Here is a 23,543-nt window from a genome sequence, read left to right as displayed (position 1 = left end):
AAGGAGAGGCAAATTAGCATAAAGTCAAACCATTTCGTGCTGGCTAGCTGGCTCCAAGTCCCACATTCCATGATTATGAAATGGAACACAACACCAAGAAAAACACTCTTTTTGGGATATCTGAGGGCCCCTCCAGATAGATGGCTGTATCCAATGTGCCTCTCAACTGGTACCATGTTGCATGATGACATTGAATAAGCATGGTGTTCTCCTATTGAGCCAATGCATTTATTACAAATAAGGGATTTTGCCAAAAGGGGGATTACTTACACATTTTATCGTCCAAGAAATCCTCTGAGAACAGTCTAGTGTTAAAGATTGGCATGAGTGTGTGATTGAGTGGGTGGGTGTCCCCAGGGTAGATAGTGTGGTTTCAGCGGGGGATTGTCTAACCTGGAAAGTGTACTTGATGGGATATCCTGATTGTCTGATGCGCACCGTCTCCAGCATGCCTGTGTACCGTAGCTGCCTCAGGACAAGGACGTCATTGAATCGCAGGGGAAGCTGCAAACAGAACAGCACGCAGTCACACACACACACAGCCAGACAGATGCAATATGTTAGCATTTAGCGGGCAAACTGGCATTCCTGAATTATTCACACTCCCGTGGCACTACAGATTAGTGTGATTAACAGACGGTACCTTCTCTGCGTTTGAACGGATGCATTTAACAAAGTAGGGCTCGGACTGGCCCAGGGTCTCCATCAGTTTATTAAGAGACACCTAGAAACGAGAAAATGAGAGAGAATTAGCGAACATCTTTTAATCCGTTTACAGCCTTTTTCACCAAATTACAGCTGCTACAACGCAACCAAAACATGGTTCTCATTGGCGTGCGAGCACACGTGAGTGGTGTGAGCGTCACAGGAAGAGAAGAGAAGAGGAGAGGAGCACAGGCGTCTCTTTTGGTGGTGGTCAGGAATTCCACTCCCCCCCACCCCCCAGAAGATTAAAGCAATCAGACACACAACAGGATGCGGGAAGTGAGCTCATCCACACATGTGCTGCTGTGCTGGGCTGCGGGCCAGTCGCTGGACAGACACAGGTTGGGGCTGTTTATGGCTCTCTGGGAGGCCCCTGGCTGTGGTCGAAACCCTGGGTCAGTGGGCAGGAGAAGAGAAACCCTGGGTTGGAGGAGAGAGACGCTGGACCAAGGGGAAGCCCTGCTTGAGATATGGGAGGGCTTATCTGGACATTTCATACCAGTTTAAGGATGGCGTGCTGTAAGCCAGTTGCCCACAGCTCCACAGGGGATCTAAGATCAACTGCTTTCTTTTCTTACACTTTCCTCTGAAAACCTGCCAAATGACCTTCTTCAAATATCCTCTTTCATGGGGGATGAAAGATTCTCACATTGATAACAAACCTATATAAACACGTCTCAAATGAGCACTATTGTTTTACCGCACGGACTCGGGCTCTCTCTTCTCAGATGGCTCGCACAGCCTCAGTGTGATATTGTATTGTGAGCTATGAAAGTGAAATGGGAGGGAGAGTTTGTTTGGGTCACTAAAGCCATCTGAGCTATTAAAGGCAGACATGACGCCATAGTTCACAAGTCTTTGTTTGGTTTTTATGTGAATCGGAGCTGGCGGAGGCTCAGGCAGTGACCAGACTGTGGGCAGACTGGGACATGCGGGAAAATAGAAGGGTGGGGACACACACTTACGTAGGGTTGTTAGAGGCTCGTCAAAAAAAGGGGGGGGAAAAACAACAACTCTGTTCTAGTCCAGTTTATTGCAGCTATTTAGGGCGCTGCCTGCGCTAAAATGTCAATGCTGCGCTCAACTATCAGACACGCCAGTGATAGGGGGAGAAATATTAGGAAAGAAAACATCAACATTTCATCAGGTTTGACACAAATGAAGATCATCTATGAATTTTAGTACATCGCAGAATAAAAAGAGGACAGTAAAGAAAGGGAGCAAAGAAAGAAAAGTATGGAAAGATAAAAAAAAAAAACTAAGATTGAAAAGTGTGAGATAGAACTGACCTGGAACTGGGCACTGATGCTGGGTGGCTTCTTCTTCTTGTGAAGGTGCAGGAGGGATTTGGTGATGCGGTCTTGCAGTGTGAGATTGCTCAGGTACTTAAGAGACTTCACATCCAGCAGATGCTGCAGAAGACCCACACAGGCAATGGTTAAGGCTCACAACCAACACTACTCATCATGGGCCAAACGCATATAAGAAAACATACTAACCTTTGGAAGACTTGGCTTCATCTTGTAGTTCTTATTCCTCCTGTTTGTGAGAAAAACACACAGAGAAATTCTCAAGACCGTAACCATAACAGAAGAAACTGAAACTATGTAACCTCGCATGGCATTCAAGAACGCTGGAATTTAGCCCTGGTCCAGACACTTCATTACGTGTCCCTGTCTGATGCCAACATTTTCTGACATTTTGAGGATAGTTGCCATCTTGGAACATAAGGTGAAAACCCTGTGTGCTGCATAATAGAAAGATGGAGTGGGTGAATATCCTTCTCTGACCTCATACATATTTGAGGGCTTTCACAGTTAACACTTACACTTAAAGAAAAAAAGAGGCAAAAGTGAAAGAGAAGAAAAACAGAGAGAGGAGGCCGTGACATGTGGCTCATCACGTCTCGTAGATAGATAGATAGATAGATAGATAGATAGACAGATAGATAGATAGATACTTTATTGATCCCCAGGGGAAATTCAAGAAGTCTCCTTGCTTACATGAGGATGCCATGGGCTCGTTCCAGGAGTTTGCTGCTGGTGGAGTTGACAAAGATGCCGTCTTCCTCCGAGCCGCCAGAGCCGGTGGAGGACAGGCGACTCTGCATCGGAGACCGACCGTTCCAGCCCTCCCTGAAAGGAGAGACATGAACACATCAACACACATATTCTTCAACACACAGATTCTTCAACACACACGTACAACACACACGTATACACTGACAGGGCATTTAGTGGTTTTGTGGTAAGGTGCATACCCATAGAGGTCACTAATGTGCTTTCCTATAGCATGGAAAGACATCCTAGAAGGGTGTTGAGCGTAATTCATGCTAGATAGATAATGGTCTTTTTGATATATTTCTTGACATTACGAGCTCAGATGAACTGAAATTCTGGCATAAATTACATCCATGCCCGAATATTTTCAGCAGCCTCACGCTGTTTATGTCATGCTTAAGGATTTATGGAGTGACGAGTTACTGATGAATAAACGGGATCGGTTAAATGCACTCCGCAATCTACACCATTCCCAGCACCTGATCCACTACCACAAACTCTTCTGGCTTCCAGGTGCAGCCAGCCCAACTGAAGGGCTGGAAAAACACAAACTCAAACATACAGTCCTCCGAGGAGCGGTTACAGAGGTTGACCCAAGCGCAACCCAAAACCACTTGGGTCTGGGCAAAATAAAATAACATTAAATAACGTAAAAATCCACTAAAAACATTTTGTGGCAATTGTGGAGGGGGGGGGGGAAAGAACAGACTGAATTTGTCAAGCGGTAAAAAAAAAAAAAGTGAGCGGGGCTTGGGTGTTTTTTGCCTCGACCAATGATTAATACCTTCTCTAGTGGCCATGCCACACACAAAGTTCCTCAGGGTGAGAGGATACATCTGCTCACAGTCGGGATTCCATTCCACTCCAAGGTGCAGTGATATATCTCACTCCAGTTTCACAGGCAATTCGGCTAACTCATTACAAACAGGTTCTAAAATGCTATGAAATATTATGATGGGGTTTTATGTGGTCACTCTACTACTCTTGATACTGTACACTTGGGTTAGACTTTTGGGCTCTTGGACTCTGGGCTCTTAGAGGTCTAAAAGTGAAGGGGAAGGGATGAAGGAGCTTTTAATTTAGATGGCGTTTGTTTCCATTTTTTTACTGCTTTATGTCAGACAGCCACGAGCTTGTTTGTGGTGCTGAGGCTGTTAAAACACCAGCAGCAGGGAGGTCTTAGCGCCTTTTCTGTTTAACGACTAGCCACCGATGCCAAGAATTCTGCAATATTTTCTTTTGTGGTGAAACATAAAAAAGCTGTCTCGCATTTTACAAATATTTTCCTCTGTTTGTACATATTCACAGCCTGACATACTCGCATGTCGAGAATAGAAACCTTGCCTCATAAATGACTACTTCTCTCTATTGACCTTTGAAGGCAATGTTTGGCTGAACTGTGGAAAAAAAGGGATCCTGGAGAATCATTTATTCACTGCTGTAGTGGAACTGCGGAACTGGAACTCTACGGTACACACTATATGAAACAGCAGGGCCTCCAGACCCGTCAAGAGGAATATTATTTTAAACAATAACAGGCAGCGAGGAGTTCAGTGCTGGTGATTTAGGTTGCTGGCATGCGTTAGGATGCTGAGCACACAGGCAGTAAATAACAGCATGTCCGCGACGGCGCACTACCGGCTAGAGACCTGCGCCGCTTCGGAAGCCAAACCTGCTCAGACAGAGCGAATGGCTCGGCCCACTACACACTAACGCTAACGCAGACCTATTACTATCTGTCGGGGGTTCCTCTGCTTCGCTGAGAGATTTGTGGGAAGTATTTGGTAGAGACGCGTAAACACTTCAATCAACATTTTCCTCACATTCCAGTCTCCTGCTGTCCCCTTTTGTTTTGATGAGTGGAGCTATTGTGTAGCTCTGGAAACCAACTGCCTCAGGTTCCATTAAAAACCAGCAGTGTGAGACCTAGCCTAGCCTCCATTTAATACATAAAGCGTGTGTCAAGGCAGTGTAAAGAGAGCTTTCAAAAGAATGTATTGAAATGAAACAATACATGGTATGTTAAATGTGCCAGCAGGCTGTACCCATTTTTTTCAGAACAGAGTTAATCCTGTAGTTAATCTCATCATATCCCTTTACGGCCATCACGAACGCGAAGCATTCTTTTTTTTTTTTGTCCATGAATACACTCAAGAGTCAAAATCTGTGCAAAAGTGGGCCCTTCCAGCAACACATCAGAGTCCTCTGAATTCCTGTTTACTTCCACAGTGGGGCCCTGCTGTCCAGCTGAGACTGGTTATAATTTAAAAGAAGGGGGGGTGGGGGGTGGGGGGTCAAGCAGACATTCAGGATGCATGGACAGTAAGTGTATGTCTGAGGGGTCTCCTGCAGAGCTCCAACTGTTTACCAGGCCGGGGGGCTGTCTTCTCCAGCACATAACTGCGACCTGACATCACATCGGAAGCAGCTGCATTGAAGGAGGGGGCTGGGGGGGCTGGTTTAAGTGGTCACTTGGTAACACAGAAAGTGTGTGGGTCTGCTTGCACTGCGTCTGCATATGTGTGTGTGTGTGCGTACAGTACATGTGTGTGAATGTGTGTGTGTGTGTGTGTGTGTGTGTGTGTGTGTGTGTGTGTGGTTGCAAATCACATTAGGAGGACTTTACAGCCCAGGCTGTGGGCCGAAAACAAAGGCGCTGTTGTGAGACAGACCACTGCCACTTGCTCAGGCACATCCATCAGTAATCCCATGCCATATTCAGTCATTAAAGAAATATGAGGCTCCCTCATGGAGTGGCTATGTGGGAGTTGCGGGGATAAGTGTACAGTCAGCGTGCCAGCTCACCCGGAGAGTCTCATGACTGCGGCCACTAACTGGACCCCACCCACGTCCACGGCCCACAGAAGGGAGACTTGCGTAAGGTGAGGAATGGACGACCTCAACCCCCTTCCAGGTTTCCCCTCGGGCAGTTCTTATTCGTTCAGTCCGTTGCGGGGGAGATGGGAGAGGTGGCATCCTGAGGACACTCTGAACTCTGACCCAGAGAGCTCAGTCAACACTGGAGACTGGACGCTGACACTCACTGGCCTGCCATCTCAACACGTTTAGTCTTTGGGGGGCAGTTACGTGGACAGGGAGTAAGACTACTCCAACCAGTGTGTCACAAGTTCATGCACCATTCCTACATAAAGCATTATACAAACCTTTATAATCCTACTTAAAATATAAAACCAAAGAAGTTGTGAGATTGTGGAAGTGTGTAGAATCTATTTGAATTGCTTTAGTGGAGAATCTCAGCACACTCCCCACACGTATTCTATTCCCAAATAAAAAAAAAGCTCAGTCACAGCTAACTTCTGCAGTCATAACTCCCAAAGAATGAGCTTTGATGATCTCGATGATGATCTTACCGTGGCGGTCTGTCGTGTAGCGTGTTGCTGCCCTGCAGGTCAGAGAGAGGCGTGCGTGGACTCTTTCTGGTCATGCCTGAGGCAAAACACAGACAGGGAGAAAGGTTTACCACACACTTACACAGGTGGGAACACACACACGCGCACACGCACACGCACACACACAACACATACCAATGCACAACACAAGGGACAGCCATTCACCAATGTTAACTCCTCTCACTGGGAAGATTATTCAGTTGAAGGGAAGATGGAGGATGAGACAGAGGGATTGTTTATTCACCGGAGAGCAGACTCAGCAGTATACATGTCCTCACAGACATGCTGTTTTTCTACTGGTTGCAATCATCAACACTGACGAAGAGCCAAACGATGAGATCACTTACTAGTAGAACACAATATGTCTTGAGTGAGCTATTATTACTATGTTCCATCTGTTCCCATTTCACTGCATGGACAGATAGGGTTTCACATTTTGACATTTTGTTTCCACCCCAACCTCCATCTTCAAACCATACTGTATGTCAGTGGTGTGTTACTATGTTTATCACTAAATTATTCATCATGACATACTGATTCGATAATAAAGGAAGACCTGATTGATGAAAAAGGGGAAAATGACAAGTATCAAAAATTGCTCACATAAGGTCTACCACTCTAGTTTAGAGTAAAATGTTCAAAAAAGAATCATATACCCAAATTATAGTCTACATAATTTTTACATGGGATTAATGACAAACCCTTTTGTACCACCATTAGTAAAAGAAGTCACACATAACAAGGACAACACCCTTGAAAGCTTTAGCCCACTGTAAGAGGGAGAGACTCCGATGTGCATTCCAAATTTGGACTTTCTCGATGAGTCACTGTGGGCTTGGCATGGGAGCTGGTGTGTTTGACATGGGTAGGTGTGTGTGTGTGTGTGTGTGGGGGGGGGGGGGGGTGTATTAGTGCAGCTTAATGTGATCGAGAGGGGGGCACATCAGGCAAAGCTGTCCCCAAACAGAGGGCATTGAGTAGGGGAGGGGTGGCGAGTGAGTGAGTGAGAGAGAGAGAGAGAAAGAAAGAAAGAGAGAGAGAGAAAGAGACCGGCACACATGCAGCACTTGGTTACTCAGACACATGGATAAGAGATGGAGAGAGAGATGGAGGGAGTGGGAAAGAGAGAGAGAGAGAGAGAGAGCAGGGGGAGTGAGTACCACTCAACATTAGCCATCACAGCTAGTCTTAGCTGACTGTGTCCATCTATTTAATCTCCATCATGTTTAATTGTGCGTCCACAAAGGTCCACTTTTGCCCCGCATTGCCAATTGGCTGAAGTGGCAAAAATGGAAGACACAATAAATATAAAACAGAGTTAAGAATCAGAGATCGGATCAAGGTTATTTACGAAGGAGATGGAGATTTAGAAAATGGCTGATGCTTGGTGATTCCCTTTACACCCACATACTGTAATAACCAAGAAATGAAACAGTGGAATGAGATTCAGATAGACACATACATACAGACAGACAGACAGGCAAATAGACAGACAGACACACAGACAGACAGACTGACCAGTAAAACGGTAAGACAAACAGAAAGAGAAGAGTGGGGGGTTGCAGCCTTACTGTACTTCTCCTCTTTGCACCTCTGCAGGATCTCTAAGCTTCTCTGATGCACAGGATGATGCAGAAAGCTAAAACTATCCACACTTTTCAACACTGCACATGGAGCCGAATCATCATGCCCTTGGGAAGCAAAAAGAAAAAGAGAGAGAGAGAGAGAGAGAGAGACAGGGGGAGAGAGAGAGAGAGAGAAAGACAGATTACACAAGGAGGAGTAAGAAGAACGGCCATCTATGAAGAGAAAACACCCCCTGGGGGCTATCCAGAGGGTGGAGAGAAACTAACGCGCTGCTGCACTACGCTCCTATTTCAGGTCATTTTGGGGCGTCGTGGTGGAGGTCAGAGTGCCTCCGACAGGTTGCGTTCCCGCTCCAGGGCGACCTCTCTGACCTCAGCTATTTTAAGACTGATGAGCTCACCTGTAATATGTATTCCCGACCCCACAGGGTCCCCGTCTTGGTTGACAGGGTTATTATGACTTGGGGGGGCCCTGTTGATTTGATCGAATTAAGTCTCTGTGTGAACACCTTCAATTGGATGTTTCACATTTGAGAATCACTGTTGTAAAAACAACCCACAAGGTCATATTAACACAATTAGCATAGAATATACTGGGGAAATGGGTTTTTTTCTTGTTAAAATCAGTTTGTTTTTACAATCTATGGGGGTCAGTTTAATTGTATGCCGACTCAAAGCATTCTCTTGTCACAATGTCAAACAAAATCAACTGGACTGGATAAGTCCCCTACTTTTAACACCCTGATAAAAAAGAGCCACTTTATTTCTGGATTCTGCAGTCTAAGTCAATTACCTAAACTATCAAAACAAATCAGTCCATGATACTATCTCAGGGGGGTTGTCTAAAAGGTGGACTTCATCCAGAATGACTGAAATTAGTCTTCGGTGCAGTCAAAGAGGTGGAAGCTGAGAGGATAGCTGAGAGGAAGTCAAGGCATTCTGAGAGCCAAAGCGACAGGTTCTAAAATGAAGGCACTAATGCTATGCAAGTCTCATACGTATGCATGTATAGCCAACTAACGCACACGCTCAGTCAGTCACACAATCACACACGAACAGCACTACTACATCACATAAAACAACCATCTACCCACACGTGCGCTAGATAATTGGCTACGGTATGATGATTAGTCCTCAGCTGTAATTGCTGGGTGCTGTGCTTGGTGATCTTAGTCTGTGAATGCAGATCCCTTTGCAGGTTGGCAGAACAGCTGGCAGGCGGAGTGTATATCTGTCAGCTGCAGCATGATTATGTGGGTGGCTTACACCCCGGCTTTACATTACATACAGTGGGTGGTGAAGCTATGTACAGTACTCAGTCATCACTACACAGCTGGTACCAAACCAGAAATAATCCGCACAAAAATGTTAATTTTCTGGAAGTAAAAAAATAAAATAAAAAACAGACTTAGCTTTACAATGGGAGCAGCCCATATACTGTATGAAGTGTGTATATATATATTTATATAACAGGAAGTATGCTGATGTAAAAGATATAAAGCCCCATGAAGTACTCACCACCCTTCTTCTCCACGTATCTCTTGCCGGCCATGCGGAAGGCCACGACTGCCCTGAAGTAGGCCCGCAGCACGGCCCAGCGGAAGGTGGCCACAGGGTGGATTCCGATCAGCCCGCCGATGAAGGCGTTCTTGCTGCTCTTCAGCAGAGCCACGATGTCGGGCCGCATGTGGTCCGTGTTCTTCTCCCTGAAGTCCTGCGAGGGCAGAACCGCGCACAAGAACGTGTGAGAACACATCAGGCTACATCCATCCATCCATCCTTCATTCCTTTTCTTTCTTTCGCCACGGTCCCATGGGCTAACGCTCTCCGTCGCTGCCGTGACTTGCCATGTTCACACACACAGACACTGAGAACTCGGTGAGAACTCCACGAGATCGCAAGGGCAGGGTTCAGATGTGTATTATTATATAAGACATTGAGAAAACAGCCACGCAAATCTTAAGAGGGATCAGCTCCTCATGGTGGGCTTCCAGGCGGCCCCCACCTCACCAAGGAGCTTTAAGCACATTTAAGGACATTAAACGGGATCATTCCAGCCAACTTAACAGATGGGAAAGGGAGAAATATAGGAGCAGAAATCTAAGGCATCCTGAACTGCTGGCATTATAAGTTACTTATGCTGAAAAAAAATATTCATATTCAGAGAAAATTTTGTACAGCATGTGGTCACATGTTTGTTTTATACTGTACAAAGAGGGCTGCCGCAACCCACTTGGTGACAAATCATAAATGAGATAATTAGTCTTCTTCCCCTCTTGGCCGATAAATCAAACATTTGCATGGCCGCTTTGAGGGGAGCTGCATTTTCGAGAGCAAATCTGAACAGCATTACTAAATAAGCGCAAACATTAAAAAAACAAAACACACAGGCCTCAGAAACACAAAGCATCCTGGCACGGTGCCTTTAGCTTGTTAGTCACAGAGGAGGCAGTGTAGCGAGGACAAACAATTCTGACATCTTTGAAAATAGCTGCCTGAGCCTGTTGTGGTCTTCACAGTCATCTGTGTGCCAGCCTACAGCATACTTCAGAGATATGAATATCCAGCTTGGCAACGAGCCAAGGGACTGATTAAAATCATAGAATATTGTAATATGCAATATGGTATGTGTCATTCCTCACACATACTGTACATACACAAATGTGAACATGAACACGCGCACGCGCACGCGCACACGCACACGCACACGCACACGCACACACACACACACACACGATCCAAGGTCTACTGTTGCACAGTTTCCAAGACTGAGTGAATCTCACTATATGTGTCAGAGACCCTTTTGGTAAACAACTAACATTCCCATACAAAGACAGACACAACCAGACCAAAACATGGCCACATTCATATACCCACCCCAAAAGATCCTCATAATAAGATGCACTAAGATGCAGAGGACCGTAGAGATGGAAAGGAGCAGATGGGGGATTGCACTCACCTTCACCCGGTACTTGACCCTGCCGGCGTAGTGGCGGATGATGAACGCGGGCTCCATGACGGCCGGGAAGTCAATGTAGCTGTTCCCTTCATGCTGCCGCTTGAACTTATCCAGCAGCGTCTGGTTGGTCGCTTGCGGGAAGCTGAGAGGGAGAGAGAAAGAGAGAGAGAGAGAAATCATAGTCCATTAGCGATAGCAGCAATGCGATGTGGAGACCGGAGCAGGCCCTGAGGTTAGCACACGCGGGCCGATGTGAGGCCTCCATCACATGTGATACAGGCGGCGGCGATCAGGCCGATGATGTGTCTCCCCTGGGGGGGTCTTGGGCTCTGTGGCGCGGCGGTCGGCGAGTGAAACATGTTACTTTTCACACAGCTAATTTCTCCTGCACGGCGAGACACGGAGCTGAATCAGTGTAATTAATAGGTCAGTGAGTCTGCCGGCAGCGTGGGGGGGGGGGGGTCTGTGCCGCAGGGCCCGTCTCTCGGTCGCTCTCCCACTCTCTCTGTCTCTGATTATTAGCCATTTAGATGCACATACACACACACACACACACACACACACACACACACACACACACACACACACACACACACAGCTGCTGGAAGAGTGTGTGTGTGTATGTGTGTGTGTGTGTGTGTCACAACAAAGCCGCATGTGCAGTGTCACAGCCGGGTATGAGACTTAACACTCCTACCACACACACAAACCCCCAACTGCATGCACACACACACAGCCCCAACTGCATGCACATGCACACACACACAGCCCCAACTGCATGCGCGCACGCACGCACGCACGCACGCACGCACGCACGCACGCACGCACGCACGCACGCACGTGCCCTCTCCCGCCCCAGCACCACCCCACATCTGGCTCACTGAGGTCAGCTGGGCGTGTATGTCATTTCTCAAACGCACGTTGCTCTAGTTTGAATGGATGCAAATGAGGTTCCATAATGCATGAAGAGTGGCATTGCGTAACCGGCACGTTGCATGTTAGCGACTGTGTAACCCTGCTTGAAGTTAGCGCAATAAAAATATGCCATTTCCCGACTGCTTAAATGGCTTCATTCTTTCGTAATGATCCACAGAGATGGCTGCGAGGAGGAACTGAGAGAAACGCATTCTCTCTCTCTCCCTTTCTTTTTTGAAATCTGATAAACACATGCAGTTCCTCCAGACACCAGATCTCTGGGGCTTCTGCCGATACTTTTAGCAGAAGATCAACAACTAGAGGAAGCTCAACAGCGGTCCACAAAGAGGCCGGAGCTATGCGGCACCCAGGGAGCGCGAGGGGACTCAGGTTTCCAGCCATTTAGACGGAGCGGAATTCAGCTTCTTTTATCCCCCTTTATCAGGCTGGATGCGCGTGATGTGAGAGGACAAACGTGGCCTCACTCTTTTCATTATTCATTGCCCACTTGACTTTACAGTAAAACACATCATCTGCAGTGGAGCAGAGGCATAGAGAGCAGAGGAGATGAGAGCAGATGACAGGTCAAGCTTCACGCCAACATGCTAGTGTGTACAAACATGTGCAGGGCACATAGAAATCACTTGACAAATCATTGTTCCCGTCATTGCTCCCTATTGGATGTAATGTTGATTAATATGGCCATCTCCACAACCATTATTGAAACACTCCTGAGTCACAGTATTGCACTGATTAACTGGTGCCTTGAGGGGAGAAAGAACGACATGTCTGAAGGCTGTGCTGGAGGACGAGAGGGAGAGAGACAGTGAAAGAGACAGAGACAGAGAAATGGGTGGGGAGGTGTGATCACTCACTTGCACTCCTCGTCCAGTAGGTGGAGCAGTCCTGTGGGTTTCCTGCTGATGAGGTGGATGCAGCTGGTGTTGTCAATGTAGTCGATGTTGTGCCAGGTGATGCCCTCCGCCCGATACTCTTCCTGCACGAGGGGGGGGACACACATTTAAGATCAGATTATCTAAAGCCTGTTGGCAATGTCATCATAAATATCAAGGATTACAGGGTTTTTGTCAGCAAAGGAGACGTAACCAGAGTAGTCAGGAGTCAAAAATACTGCTCCATCAGGTTACCAAGCTGTAATGGCTGGATGTATGAAATTATTGGATTTATATATCAAAACAGCACAATTCTCAAGATCTGAAAAGTGGCAAAAACATTTTCAGTCTCAGACACCCAATCTGTGACACATAGGCTGAAAGACACACCCTCGTCTCTCTATGAAGATTTTTGCAGCAATGTGCTACATGACTGTATCCCATATGAAAAAAATAGAAAAAAATTGTTATGCTGTAGGCATTTCTTCCATCTCTGGTTCACTGCCAAAACAACAAAACAACAGGCCGCCACAGAGTGTTTCATGTTTGACTGCAGCTTGTCGTCCCTCTGCTTGGCTGTGCGCTCTGTGGTTTTAATAATATGAAAGGAATTCTTAACATTTTCTGACTTTTTTTGGCTTTGTTTAGTGTTTTTTGCCATTTCCTTGGTCTTCTGGAAAAGACAGGGGGACAATAAAGAATATAATCCAACCTGGGTTTAATCAAATCAATAAAGAATATAATCCAACCTGGGTTTAATCAAATCAATAAAGAATATAATCCAACCTGGGTTTAATAAAATCAAAAAGCAAATCGATGGAATCTGTTCCCCTTTGCCCCTCTCTGTTGAGACAAGACTATGACATGGATAAACGACTCTTTAATCTGCATGCCTTAATTGATTCCCCAGAGGAATATAAAAAAACAACTTGACAGCAAATAGATGGCAAATACTACAAACCACATTTGTTCTTAATCACTCAGTGTACCCTAATAAGGTACAAATCTAAGGAATGGAATGAGCTGAAAAGTGAAATGTCCCCGCCCTTTTATACTGTATGTTGTAATGAAAATATTTGGGCACCATGACGTCTACCACGGGCCCTTGAAAATGGTAACATACCAATGGCCTTGCGATACTTGTCTAGCGCCTTTAGTCTGTTTCAATCAAAATGTTGAAAACACATGACGTTGTGGTTTTAAAATCTTTAACAAAATGATAACCATTCAATGTCTGAGTTCATTCGTTGTGAGCTTGCCTCACAAAAGGCAGCCTATTTTGTGGGCAAAATGAGTGACCATGGTCTAGCTACACTTCCTGGTTCCTAATACACTTTGTTATTAAACACAGGCTTTCCGTGAAGACAATTTCCTTTACTGCGTGAGCAGTCGTGGCTGACCACCATCTGAACCGTCCTTATTGGGGGCTTGTAAATGTTCCTCTTCACTTCTAATGGAATCAATAGTGTCCCTGAACAGTGTGCTAGGCTGTTTTACAGAATGAAAATGACCTTATTGTTAACTTTCAACATTTCATTTTGTGGGCTAGCTACAATGCCAATAATAATGACATGTTTGGGTCAAAACACGGTGTGTACAGTACAGCAACTTCACTTCCATTAAAGACAGACAGCAATAATCACTACAGTATTATATGCTCTGTGGAAAGTCTAAACTCAGTGCTGTCAATACATTAATCATCCACACAAGAGCACAGATGCAAACCATTTATCAACATACTTGTGTTTTTGCACAGTGACAGGGACATAGATAAAGTTGGGGGCACACTTTCTCAGGGGATAGTGCATGTAAACAAAAGGAGAGAAAGAAAAGAAATAAGACTGAGTGAGAGTGAGAAAGAGATTGAGTAAAAAAAAAAACAAAGAGGAATAGAGTCTTTTTTCTTCTGCTGACTGTGTGGAGTGCCCATTATCAGCACTTCTCAATGCTGAAACTACAGAAGAACCAGTTAAGAGAATGCCAACTCTGCAACACAGGCTGCGAGCAGCACACCACACATCCACTGAGGCTCTGAGAACCACAGCATTTCTCCGTCTCACGACGATTTTCTCAACGTGGCGACTCTCCGTCGGGCTGATAAACATCGTTAAAATCCGTAAAGTCGACGGAAGTCGACGGCAACCCTTAATTTTCTCCATAACCACCGATGGAGCTGGTGAAGGAAAAGGTCCTAAGAAGAGGGCAATAATAGTAGCATTAATGGCGTAATGAGCATGTGGTGCCGTTTGGGCTCTCCAAGGCACTCCGGCGGGATTTACGAGGCGAGGCGGCAGATGGCATGCAGGCCGGGCACGGCGGAGGAGTAGGCTGGACCGGGCACCCAAACAACTCTCACCCACACTGGCCTCTGTGCAACACTAATAACTGGCATTCAGGGTGATACCAACAGGGCCACACACACACACACACACACACACACACACACACACACTATGTGGCAAGTGGCACACAGTGTACACAAATGTGGCACAAAAAATACCGACACTTGCGCTCCAACAACCAAACATGATATATCAGCAAATCAACCAGCCCCATATTAATTTAAGTTTTAAGAACAATACAAAAAGCATCCAGGTAGTCAGCAAAGTTCGATGTTGAATGACTGCTGATGTCAGAACAGAAACAGAAAACAGAAACATTGTGTTTGTGAACATTTCTTATCTGTTGCGAAAGAGAAAAAAGGCTTAGCGGGCCATCGTCATAACATCACGACTACCCCCTACCCCCCCCCCCCCCTCACAAACACGTAAATAAACCATACGCAAATTTCCCATGAGTGACATGACTTTCTCTGAGAAGAAATCCCCTTGACACTATGAGGGTTCACAAGATTTAGGAATTTCACAAACATGTTCACACTCAGCAAAGGCATGTATGGACTGACGGGATGCAACTCTTAAATGAGCCAAAACAAAAACACTGCTGAACTGTTTTAGTGTGGCGTCAGAGTTTCAGAAATGAAAATAACTAATGTGTGCCTTGGTGACTGTGTGGTACATTGGGAAAAACTGCACTGAGGAGCTAAAAGGAGACATTTCATATATGTTCAGAATCTAGCACCTGTGCAAGGAACGGCGCTCGATACACACACCTATCTGCTACATTTGAAATCTCAGCACGATCATAGGGCAAGATAACAAATGTCACAGAAAGGTAATTCTTCAGTTGTGACGCAATGAGACACAATGGGATCTCTCTATACCTTGCATAAAATATATTGCTTTTAAAGCTGAAGCTGTATCACTGCTTACACACACCTATCTGCTACATTTGAAATCTCAGCACGATTCACAAGATCGTAGGGCAAGATAACAAATGTCACAGAAAGGTAATTCTTCAGTTGTGATGCAATGAGACACAATGGGATCTCTCTATACCTTGCATAAAATATATTGCTTTTAAAGCTGAAGCTGTATCACTGTGGATTTCAGATCCTCCAGCCATGTTGAACAGCCAGTCTGAAACGGGCAACCCACTTTTAATTTCAAGGTCCATGAAGCCAAGGACCACTTTTTTTGACTGCAAAAGTGAGGGAAATGAAGACTTCCAGTATCTTCTGAGCCACTACTCTGCATCCTGTCCTCAACATACTACAGTAAACATGTGGCCATTTCAGCAAACCTATGGCAACCATCTGACCAACTCCTACAACATGAATATGAATAAGAAATGAAATAAAAACACTGAAATCTTAAGGTGACTTAAAGTCTGTTATATATCGTCATGATTCTCTGATACTAAACTCATGAATTAATGAAATTAAATAATTTCTAGTCAGTTTGCATGCTGGGGTTTCACCTCTCCTCCCAACAGAGGTGTGATGTGTCTAAATAAAACTGGCCGCAGGTTCACAGCTACAGTGCCCTGCCACCTCCACCTCCTGGCTGGCAGTTATAGCCCAGCGGCGGATATCGGTCATGTGCGACTCGTGGTGGGGGAGAACACCATCAATCTCCTGATTCATAATGTGTGCTAATGGAGCAGCCTCTCTAGGGAGCCCCAGTCTGGCTCCTTCTCTGAGAGTCTCTCTGATTTTCACTTAGTCACTGCTGTCTGGGGGTCTGGCCCACTCCGCTCTGCACTGTGCCACTCATGTGACTATCTGTAATGTCATCGCGCCAAGGTCCACAAATATCACTGCCAAAAATGAGAAATCCAGACCTGTTCTCCACAAAAGCATATAAATCTGTATTTTTTTCCTCCAACAGTCTTCCCACTCTCCTGTTAGCTATTTTCTCTCACCTTCTTCACAATTATTATTGTAATGTCCACACACACACACACATACACACACCCTTTGCATTAACAAGTTGATGACTGAGCGCTTTTAGACACATCCATGCTGGAAACCTGCCGGCGGCCTGTGTGAAGTCACAGTGTGTGTGTGTGTGTGTGTGTGCTTGTGGTTGGCGCTGGTGTTTGTAAACATGTAGCAGCACAGACTTGCCGTTCTCCCGGTCACTGCACCATCTGATTTACATTCACCAGAGAGGCATGGGCCCAGAGAGGCATGGGCCCAGAGAGGCCCACCAGAGAGGCATGGGCCCAGAGAGGCATGGGCCCAGAGAGGCATGGGCCCAGAGAGGCCCACCAGAGAGGCATGGGCCCAGAGAGCGCATGGGCCCAGAGAGGCATGGGCCCAGAGAGGCCCACCAGAGAGGCATGGGCCCAGAGAGGCATGGGCCCAGAGAGGCATGGGCCCAGAGAGCGCGCGGCACCATCTGACAGGCAGGCAGGCTTCACCCGCTTCAGCTGTCATAACAGCACGCCACGGGCGCTGCCTCAAATTAGACGTTTGTCTACGCACTTCCCACACAATAATGAATATCACAGATTAGACCTACAGCATCTTGACTTCTTGTAAATGACCGGCTGTGTGATGGAATACAGCTGACTTTATCCCTTTCTTGGTTTTCTTCATTATTTGTTCCCTCCGGCACGCCACTGCTTTATTAAACATGAAAGTATCGCCTCATCTCTGGTTTTATGCCAGTGTCTTGCTTCACTTGGTACTTGCACAGTTGATGTAAACAGTCTTTAGGGCTCCATTGTTTCTTGCTTAGTTTAGGCAAAGCTTGCTGTGACAAGTGAGGAACAATTAAGTTTTGTTTTGTCTCAACCTTTCATAAACATTACATTTTTGTCTCTCAGGCGTGTCATTTCCTTTAAACCACTGGTCAGCTCCACACAGTGTCAAGTTCTCCATTCGTGTAATTCTATGTATGCAATAACAATTGCACAAGTCTCTCACCCAAGGCTGCCTTTCATGGAAAATTATTCATTCTCTTGTCAAACTGCAGTGGCTTGAGTGTGTAGTAGAACACATGATCTTGCTGTAGTCAACAGTAGGTGCATTGACTAATTCAAGGGCTTAGAAATGATGACAAACCAGTTGAGGTTTCTTCACATATTTACAGACGTACTTCTGCAGACGTGCCGTTGACAGGCTATAATTCTGCATGCCTTGTAAATCACCTTTTGTAAGCAGAGTGCTCCCTGGCCAAACATGCTGAAGAGAAGAGTCCCCCTTGTTAACAGTCGCTAGTTGTGTGAAGTTTCTCGATTTGTCACCTGAGAGTAAAGCTAGCGGCTCGTTACGGCGGCAACGCCTGCAGTCAGCACTGAAACCGCTGCTTAGCCTGATCCACCCATCAAACAAAAGCATTCATCACGGGCTTCCAGGGATCAAATGAGAGACACTCATCTGGATGTCAGGGACAGTCTTAAAAAATGAACTATTACATAACTTCCGTCCCTCTGGGCGGTTCAAACAATTGTGTTTGTAAATGCAATGTAAAGAGGGGGATCTTGCACACCACAGACCTAAAGGTTTCACTGTATTTCACAACGTCCAGGTCTTTCTAGGCAAAGGAAAGCAGGACACAGTGAGGGCAGTGAGGGTTTGGCGTCTGCCATATGATTTGAGTAGTTGCCATTTGTCTAAATTTGTCAAAGAATGTTGTGAACATTCCGCACACCCAAAATGGCAGAACTTGTTGCAGAACTTTGGCCATCTCTGCACTTACAGCTCTGCTGGGGCCCATTTTGGTAACACAACACAAACACTACAGAGGCCAGCAGCTGTGAAGCAATCCGGCAGCTAAAACCATGACAACAATCCGGCTAACTTTAGCTTGACAGCTAAAACCATGACAACAATCCCACAGAAAATTACCAGGGTGTTGACATGCCAAAAAGGCACAAGAGTCTGGCGGCCTCTGCCAAGGCCTTGGGCACGCATGCCGCAATGATATGCTCCCGGAAATCAAACGGATACTTATTTGAAATGATGAATGTATAATTGTTGATATATGAGGACATAATTGTTGATATATGACATATATAACAATTGTTGATATAGGTCCTGAACAATACAACTTGTTGGAATCCCTATGTGAGCGTGTTCAGTGTAACAGTACGAGGCAGGGAAAACAACTGCTTATGAACACAGACGACTGGGGGGGGGGGGGGGGGGGTTCTGCTATTATTTTTCACATGTCTGCTGTTGGCCTGGTTACGGGGGATGTGGGAGTTGTTTTTACAGTGCTACAACCAGCAGGACGTTTTACCTGTTCAAGCTTAAAAATGTGTTGATTGAAGTAGTGCTGAAGCCGCTCGTTGGCAAAGTTGATGCAGAACTGTTCGAAGCTGTTGTTCTCGTAGTCTTCAAACCCAAAGATATCAAGAACACCAATGGACAGGATCTAATTTAAAACAAGTTAAAAGGAGAGACAACATTAAAAATACTGAAGGGCAATGATAAACATACCATAAGCAGCATGATAAAATGTGAAAAAAGAAAATCGTTTTATGTAATTCCTAAATCATTTTAAATGATGCATGGTCCGACTGGATTCTGTTGGACGAGGCTTAAAATATCCTGTTATACAATGTTTTCATCCATAATTTAGAGCTTAAAGCTGCGATCTCCAGCAGTGAGAGCATGACAAAAACACCAACGCAGCACTACTAATCCCCATCAGGCACTCTGCCTCCGACTCAACTCTGAGCAACAGAGACGCCGCATCTCCTCTGCTCCTTAAGCTATGATCTACAGTATAGGATGGCCACTGCTAAGCTTCATATGTGCATACACGAGTAGAGAAGGACATGAGGGGGTAGTACATGAAGGCGACTGAGAATGGACCCAGTCCCAGATAAGTATTTTCAGTGGAGTACTTTCAGTTGCATTATAAGACTACTGTTTGGCACTGGGGAAAGCCTGAGTGCTGACATTGTGCGTTTTCAAGTGTGGGAACCAGACAAAAGGGAAGATGTCGAGGCTAAAAAACCAAACACTTCTCTCAGTAATGAATGCTTGACTAATGCAAATCCTGCATCACGAAATGAGACCTAAAGAATGACATTAGCCAGGGGCCTAAGGCAAAAAAACATCATGTTTTCATTTTCCTGATTTGGGCATTTCCATGACTGATGCAATGATTGAAAAGACGTGACTCCTGGCCTCACCTCTGTGGACTCCTCCAGATCCCGGGCGTTGAGCAGTGCGTGATTGATCCTGAACACTATCCAGTCAAACAGGGCGCTGTACAGAGACTTGGCCATGGAGTCCCGTACTGTGCCAGCCTAGAAGAAAATGGCAGTTAACAACGTGAGGTTATTTCAACTCACTCAAGTATATGTTTGTAGGACTTCTTTCTGTGGACAGGCTAAGTTCATCTTTTCTTCAAAGACTTATAACTGAAGTCAGCTTGTGGCAAAAGTTAAAGGTCTGCCATTAAAGTCATGGTTAACCCCACATAGGCATAGCTTTTGTTTTCAATTGCTTTAAAAGTAACTATTACATACAAGCTGTGTAAATATTTCCACTCCAAAAAAAAAAAAACACTGTCAAAATTGCTGCAGTATAGGCAAATGGCTTCATAACAAATGGCCAAATCAACTGGAAAGACAAACATAGCACAACTGATTACAAATACACCCAGAGAATAAACCAAATGTAGCCTCATTTTTAACAAATTAGAGCCTTTCAAGAGGTCTGCGAAAACAATCCACATGCTCTCCGCTAACAAACACAGATAACCGGATAAAGGGTAATTTGTGCCTTCCATAAGCTGAGAGGCATTTCTGTCAGGCCGATCCAGCTGTGGTTTCTCATCACCGCTGGTCCACTCCTCTCCCTCGCTCTCCTGTGTCTGTTCGTGACTGGACCCAGCTCCTTTAAGGCTGGTCCACTCCTTTCCCTCTCTCTCCTGTGTCTGCTTGTGACTGGTCCCAGCTCCGCTACCGCTACACCGCCTGTTTATTTTCCTAAAGAACATCACAGACTAAAGTCCCCTAATTGCCCTTTTCCCACAATACCTCCACCATCAACACATTCCAACAATTTTGCACCCCTCATAAGTGTTTTGTTTATGTTATATAATGCGCTTGCATTTCAGCATCACATTTTTTTGGCTATGAAAAAGCCTAGGCACTATGTGGTCATGTCTCCACCAAAAACCCCTTGCGTCTGCTGGTGTTGTTTAGCACAGAAACTCTGGCTGTTGCCATCACAGAGACAATATCTCGAGGGCCCTCAGAGTGAGGAAACTGTCTGAAACTGAGTGTTCAGGCGCGGAGACTCGAAAAGCCTCTTCAGCAGACGGGCACCACAATTTACGTAAGCAAAATTCTGTTTTGTTTTGCTTTGAATTTTGCTTTGAATTGTGTGGTTAGATTACCGCACCATTCATCAGTGCCCCTCACACCCCCAGCATTCATTCGGACACCACTTCAGAAGTGCGCATTAAGCACGCGGCGTCTCACGCCAGAGCCGGTCCGGACAGACTGATGAAGGGTTGCACTGGACAGTGCTGCCGTCGAGGCCGCCGAGGCCGCTGAGGCCGCCGCTGTTGCTGCTGCTGCTCTTCCTGTTCTCCTCCTCCTAGTGATTTCGTTCTTGCTTTGATTGTTAAAGGCCACTAAGCCTTTCCCCTCGAGGGAGAGCGGCAAATCCTCCGAGACTCCGGCAGACTTAATCAGCGTCTGTGATCCCCAAAAAAGGGAACTGAACGCTGAGCGGCGGAGAGGAGAGGAGAGGAGGGGAGAGGGGGAGAAGAAGCAGAAGTGACGCAACAGAGGTGGAATTAAAACAACTTGGAGGCTCAGAGAGCGTCTTGGAAAACACGGGATGACATGGCACCAGTGCGCAACAGTTTCTGCTCCACTTATTGAGGCGCCACATGAGCTACGTGTTCCAGTAGGTTAGCAGCATGTGGAGTCTGGAGGTAAAAGCAATAGCACATTCACAGTAGGCCGTCTATAGAAGAGACGGCCTAAATGACCAATGTGAATTCTCAATGTATATTAGGGCATTTTTTTGGATATGACGCAAAGCACTGCGACACACTCCAATGACTATTCCCACTGTCACTTTGATTGAGTCGCTATGTTCTCTTTTTGCCAAGAATGCTGCTCTTACACAAGCATTCATCCATGTTTACCCTCTGCAAAAAGGCAAGCTAAAGGAGATCATTGTCTTCCATCACGGACATGCTCGGTCCGGTGCAGCGCTGTGTCAGTTGTAAGGGTGTGGATAAGAGAGATAAATTGCGTGTGACAGTTGGAGTATTCTTATCAACCCCTCGTGTCAGTACCTGCTGCGGTCATAACGCGCAGCATATTTCTTCACAGTGCAATGCCTGCCGTGATAAGGGGACCTCTTTCCCCCTTCTCCACCGACAACTTCTTATCACTTAAATTACCAATCCTCGTCCAGATGGATTTCTGAACGATAAGGGGGGATATCTCTGGGGAATTTCCATGAGACCAAAAAAACATAAGGATTTGCTTAACCCCTCAACGTGATGACAGCAGAGGGAAAATCTGAGACAACTGAGAAACGCTAGAGTGCTAGAGAGCCGGTGATACCGTATGTTAATCACAGAACCACGACAGCCCACCATACATCACTTACACTAATACCGGTGAGCACAGCTCCTCTCTTGTGGGTTAGGAGAAGTTTAGGGGCTATGACCTCCTACACACAAACTCTCCCACAAACAAGTGTGTCCTTTGCAACAGCATGTTGTCTGGACTGTGAAGGCCAAGATTACGGGTCTGGACAGAGCCGTGGTGAAACGGCCTCTTAAACTACCCCGGCAACATCTGCTCTCACACATGTACTGTAACCCCTGCTTCCCCCCAGAACCGGCTAGGTTTCATTCCAGCTGTATTACACGCATACACAAACACACAGGCACAGAATCATAAATAACCACACACACATGCACATACAGTACACAGTTATGCATACTCTGCTGTTCATAAGTTCTGGGTCACTTAAGACTTTCCATTTTACTCCTTTAGAGACAGAACACCAGTTGCAGACTGCTTCTTCCCTACATGGTTCTGGCACAGTTTGGGGCTGCGCCCTGGGTCCCTGTCTTTTCATAGGGAAATTACTCAAATCAAGCACTGTCCACAGGGTGTGGTAGTGAGTTGCAAACTGGTGTGATGGCCTTCCTTCAGATAGATTCCTTTCATCCTTGTTTCCCATAGCATCACTAAAATCTAGATGCATCATACTGCAAACCCTCACTGATCTGGAGACGTGTTCCGTTTCCACAGAATCTTAACCCACTCAGGACTTTGTGTTTCAAGGGTTGTGACTTCTCCCACACTTGTACAACAAGTGTAGCTGAAGCTGCCAAAGTGCTCTCATTACAACGGATGACTTTAGGTTCACAAGAATCTTATAAACACAAGAAACGATAAACACAAACATCCTCTCCACTTCTGATGCGGGAGGCGGTCAGTGTGTCCACAGAAGTGTTACCTCAGCCAGCTTGTATGGCACAATCAGTTTCTCCCCCACGGTCACGGTCTTCCGGGTGGTCAGAGCCTCGAAGAGCGTCTCCTCTCGAACCTGGGAACGAGAGGAAAACAGAGGGAATATTTAGAGAGGGAGGCTAGGCAGGGGTCTGAGTGCTGTCCAGGAGTCTCCACCTGTGTGACCACAGTGAAGTTTGACCCCCCCCCCCCCCTTAGTA

The 23,543-nt window shown here is 46.0% G+C and overlaps 1 protein-coding gene across 12 annotated transcripts in view; it reads right to left on the bottom strand.

Moving 5' to 3' along the window:
• Window positions 1-23,543, bottom strand: part of myo9aa (myosin IXAa) — a 102,613-nt gene that overhangs the window by 18,587 nt on the left and 60,483 nt on the right. For 10 of the 12 annotated variants that reach the window (XM_076286831.1, XM_076286824.1, XM_076286828.1 and 7 more), the window contains 13 exons: window positions 23,330-23,419; window positions 20,020-20,136; window positions 19,119-19,253; window positions 12,511-12,632; window positions 10,721-10,862; window positions 9,280-9,475; window positions 7,747-7,866; window positions 6,137-6,212; window positions 2,709-2,840; window positions 2,205-2,244; window positions 1,995-2,117; window positions 644-724; window positions 394-504 (listed from right to left, as the gene is read on the bottom strand). In XM_076286831.1, the coding sequence (XP_076142946.1) occupies window positions 394-504; window positions 644-724; window positions 1,995-2,117; window positions 2,205-2,244; window positions 2,709-2,840; window positions 6,137-6,212; window positions 7,747-7,866; window positions 9,280-9,475; window positions 10,721-10,862; window positions 12,511-12,632; window positions 19,119-19,253; window positions 20,020-20,136; window positions 23,330-23,419 (1,485 nt within the window). The remainder of the gene's footprint in view (window positions 1-393; window positions 505-643; window positions 725-1,994; window positions 2,118-2,204; window positions 2,245-2,708; window positions 2,841-6,136; window positions 6,213-7,746; window positions 7,867-9,279; window positions 9,476-10,720; window positions 10,863-12,510; window positions 12,633-19,118; window positions 19,254-20,019; window positions 20,137-23,329; window positions 23,420-23,543) is intronic. The other 2 variants (XM_076286832.1, XM_076286834.1) reach the window with 1 other exon arrangement.

This window comes from Alosa pseudoharengus, unplaced genomic scaffold, assembly GCF_046254945.1.
Source record: "Alosa pseudoharengus isolate Yale_2024_CS ecotype anadromous, Long Island Sound unplaced genomic scaffold, YU_APseudo_1.1 YU_APseudo_1.1_scf_16, whole genome shotgun sequence".
In the NCBI taxonomy this organism is placed as follows: domain Eukaryota; kingdom Metazoa; phylum Chordata; class Actinopteri; order Clupeiformes; family Clupeidae; genus Alosa; species Alosa pseudoharengus.
Note: the sequence above shows the minus strand (reverse complement) of the source record. Positions and strands in the feature narration are given on the sequence as shown.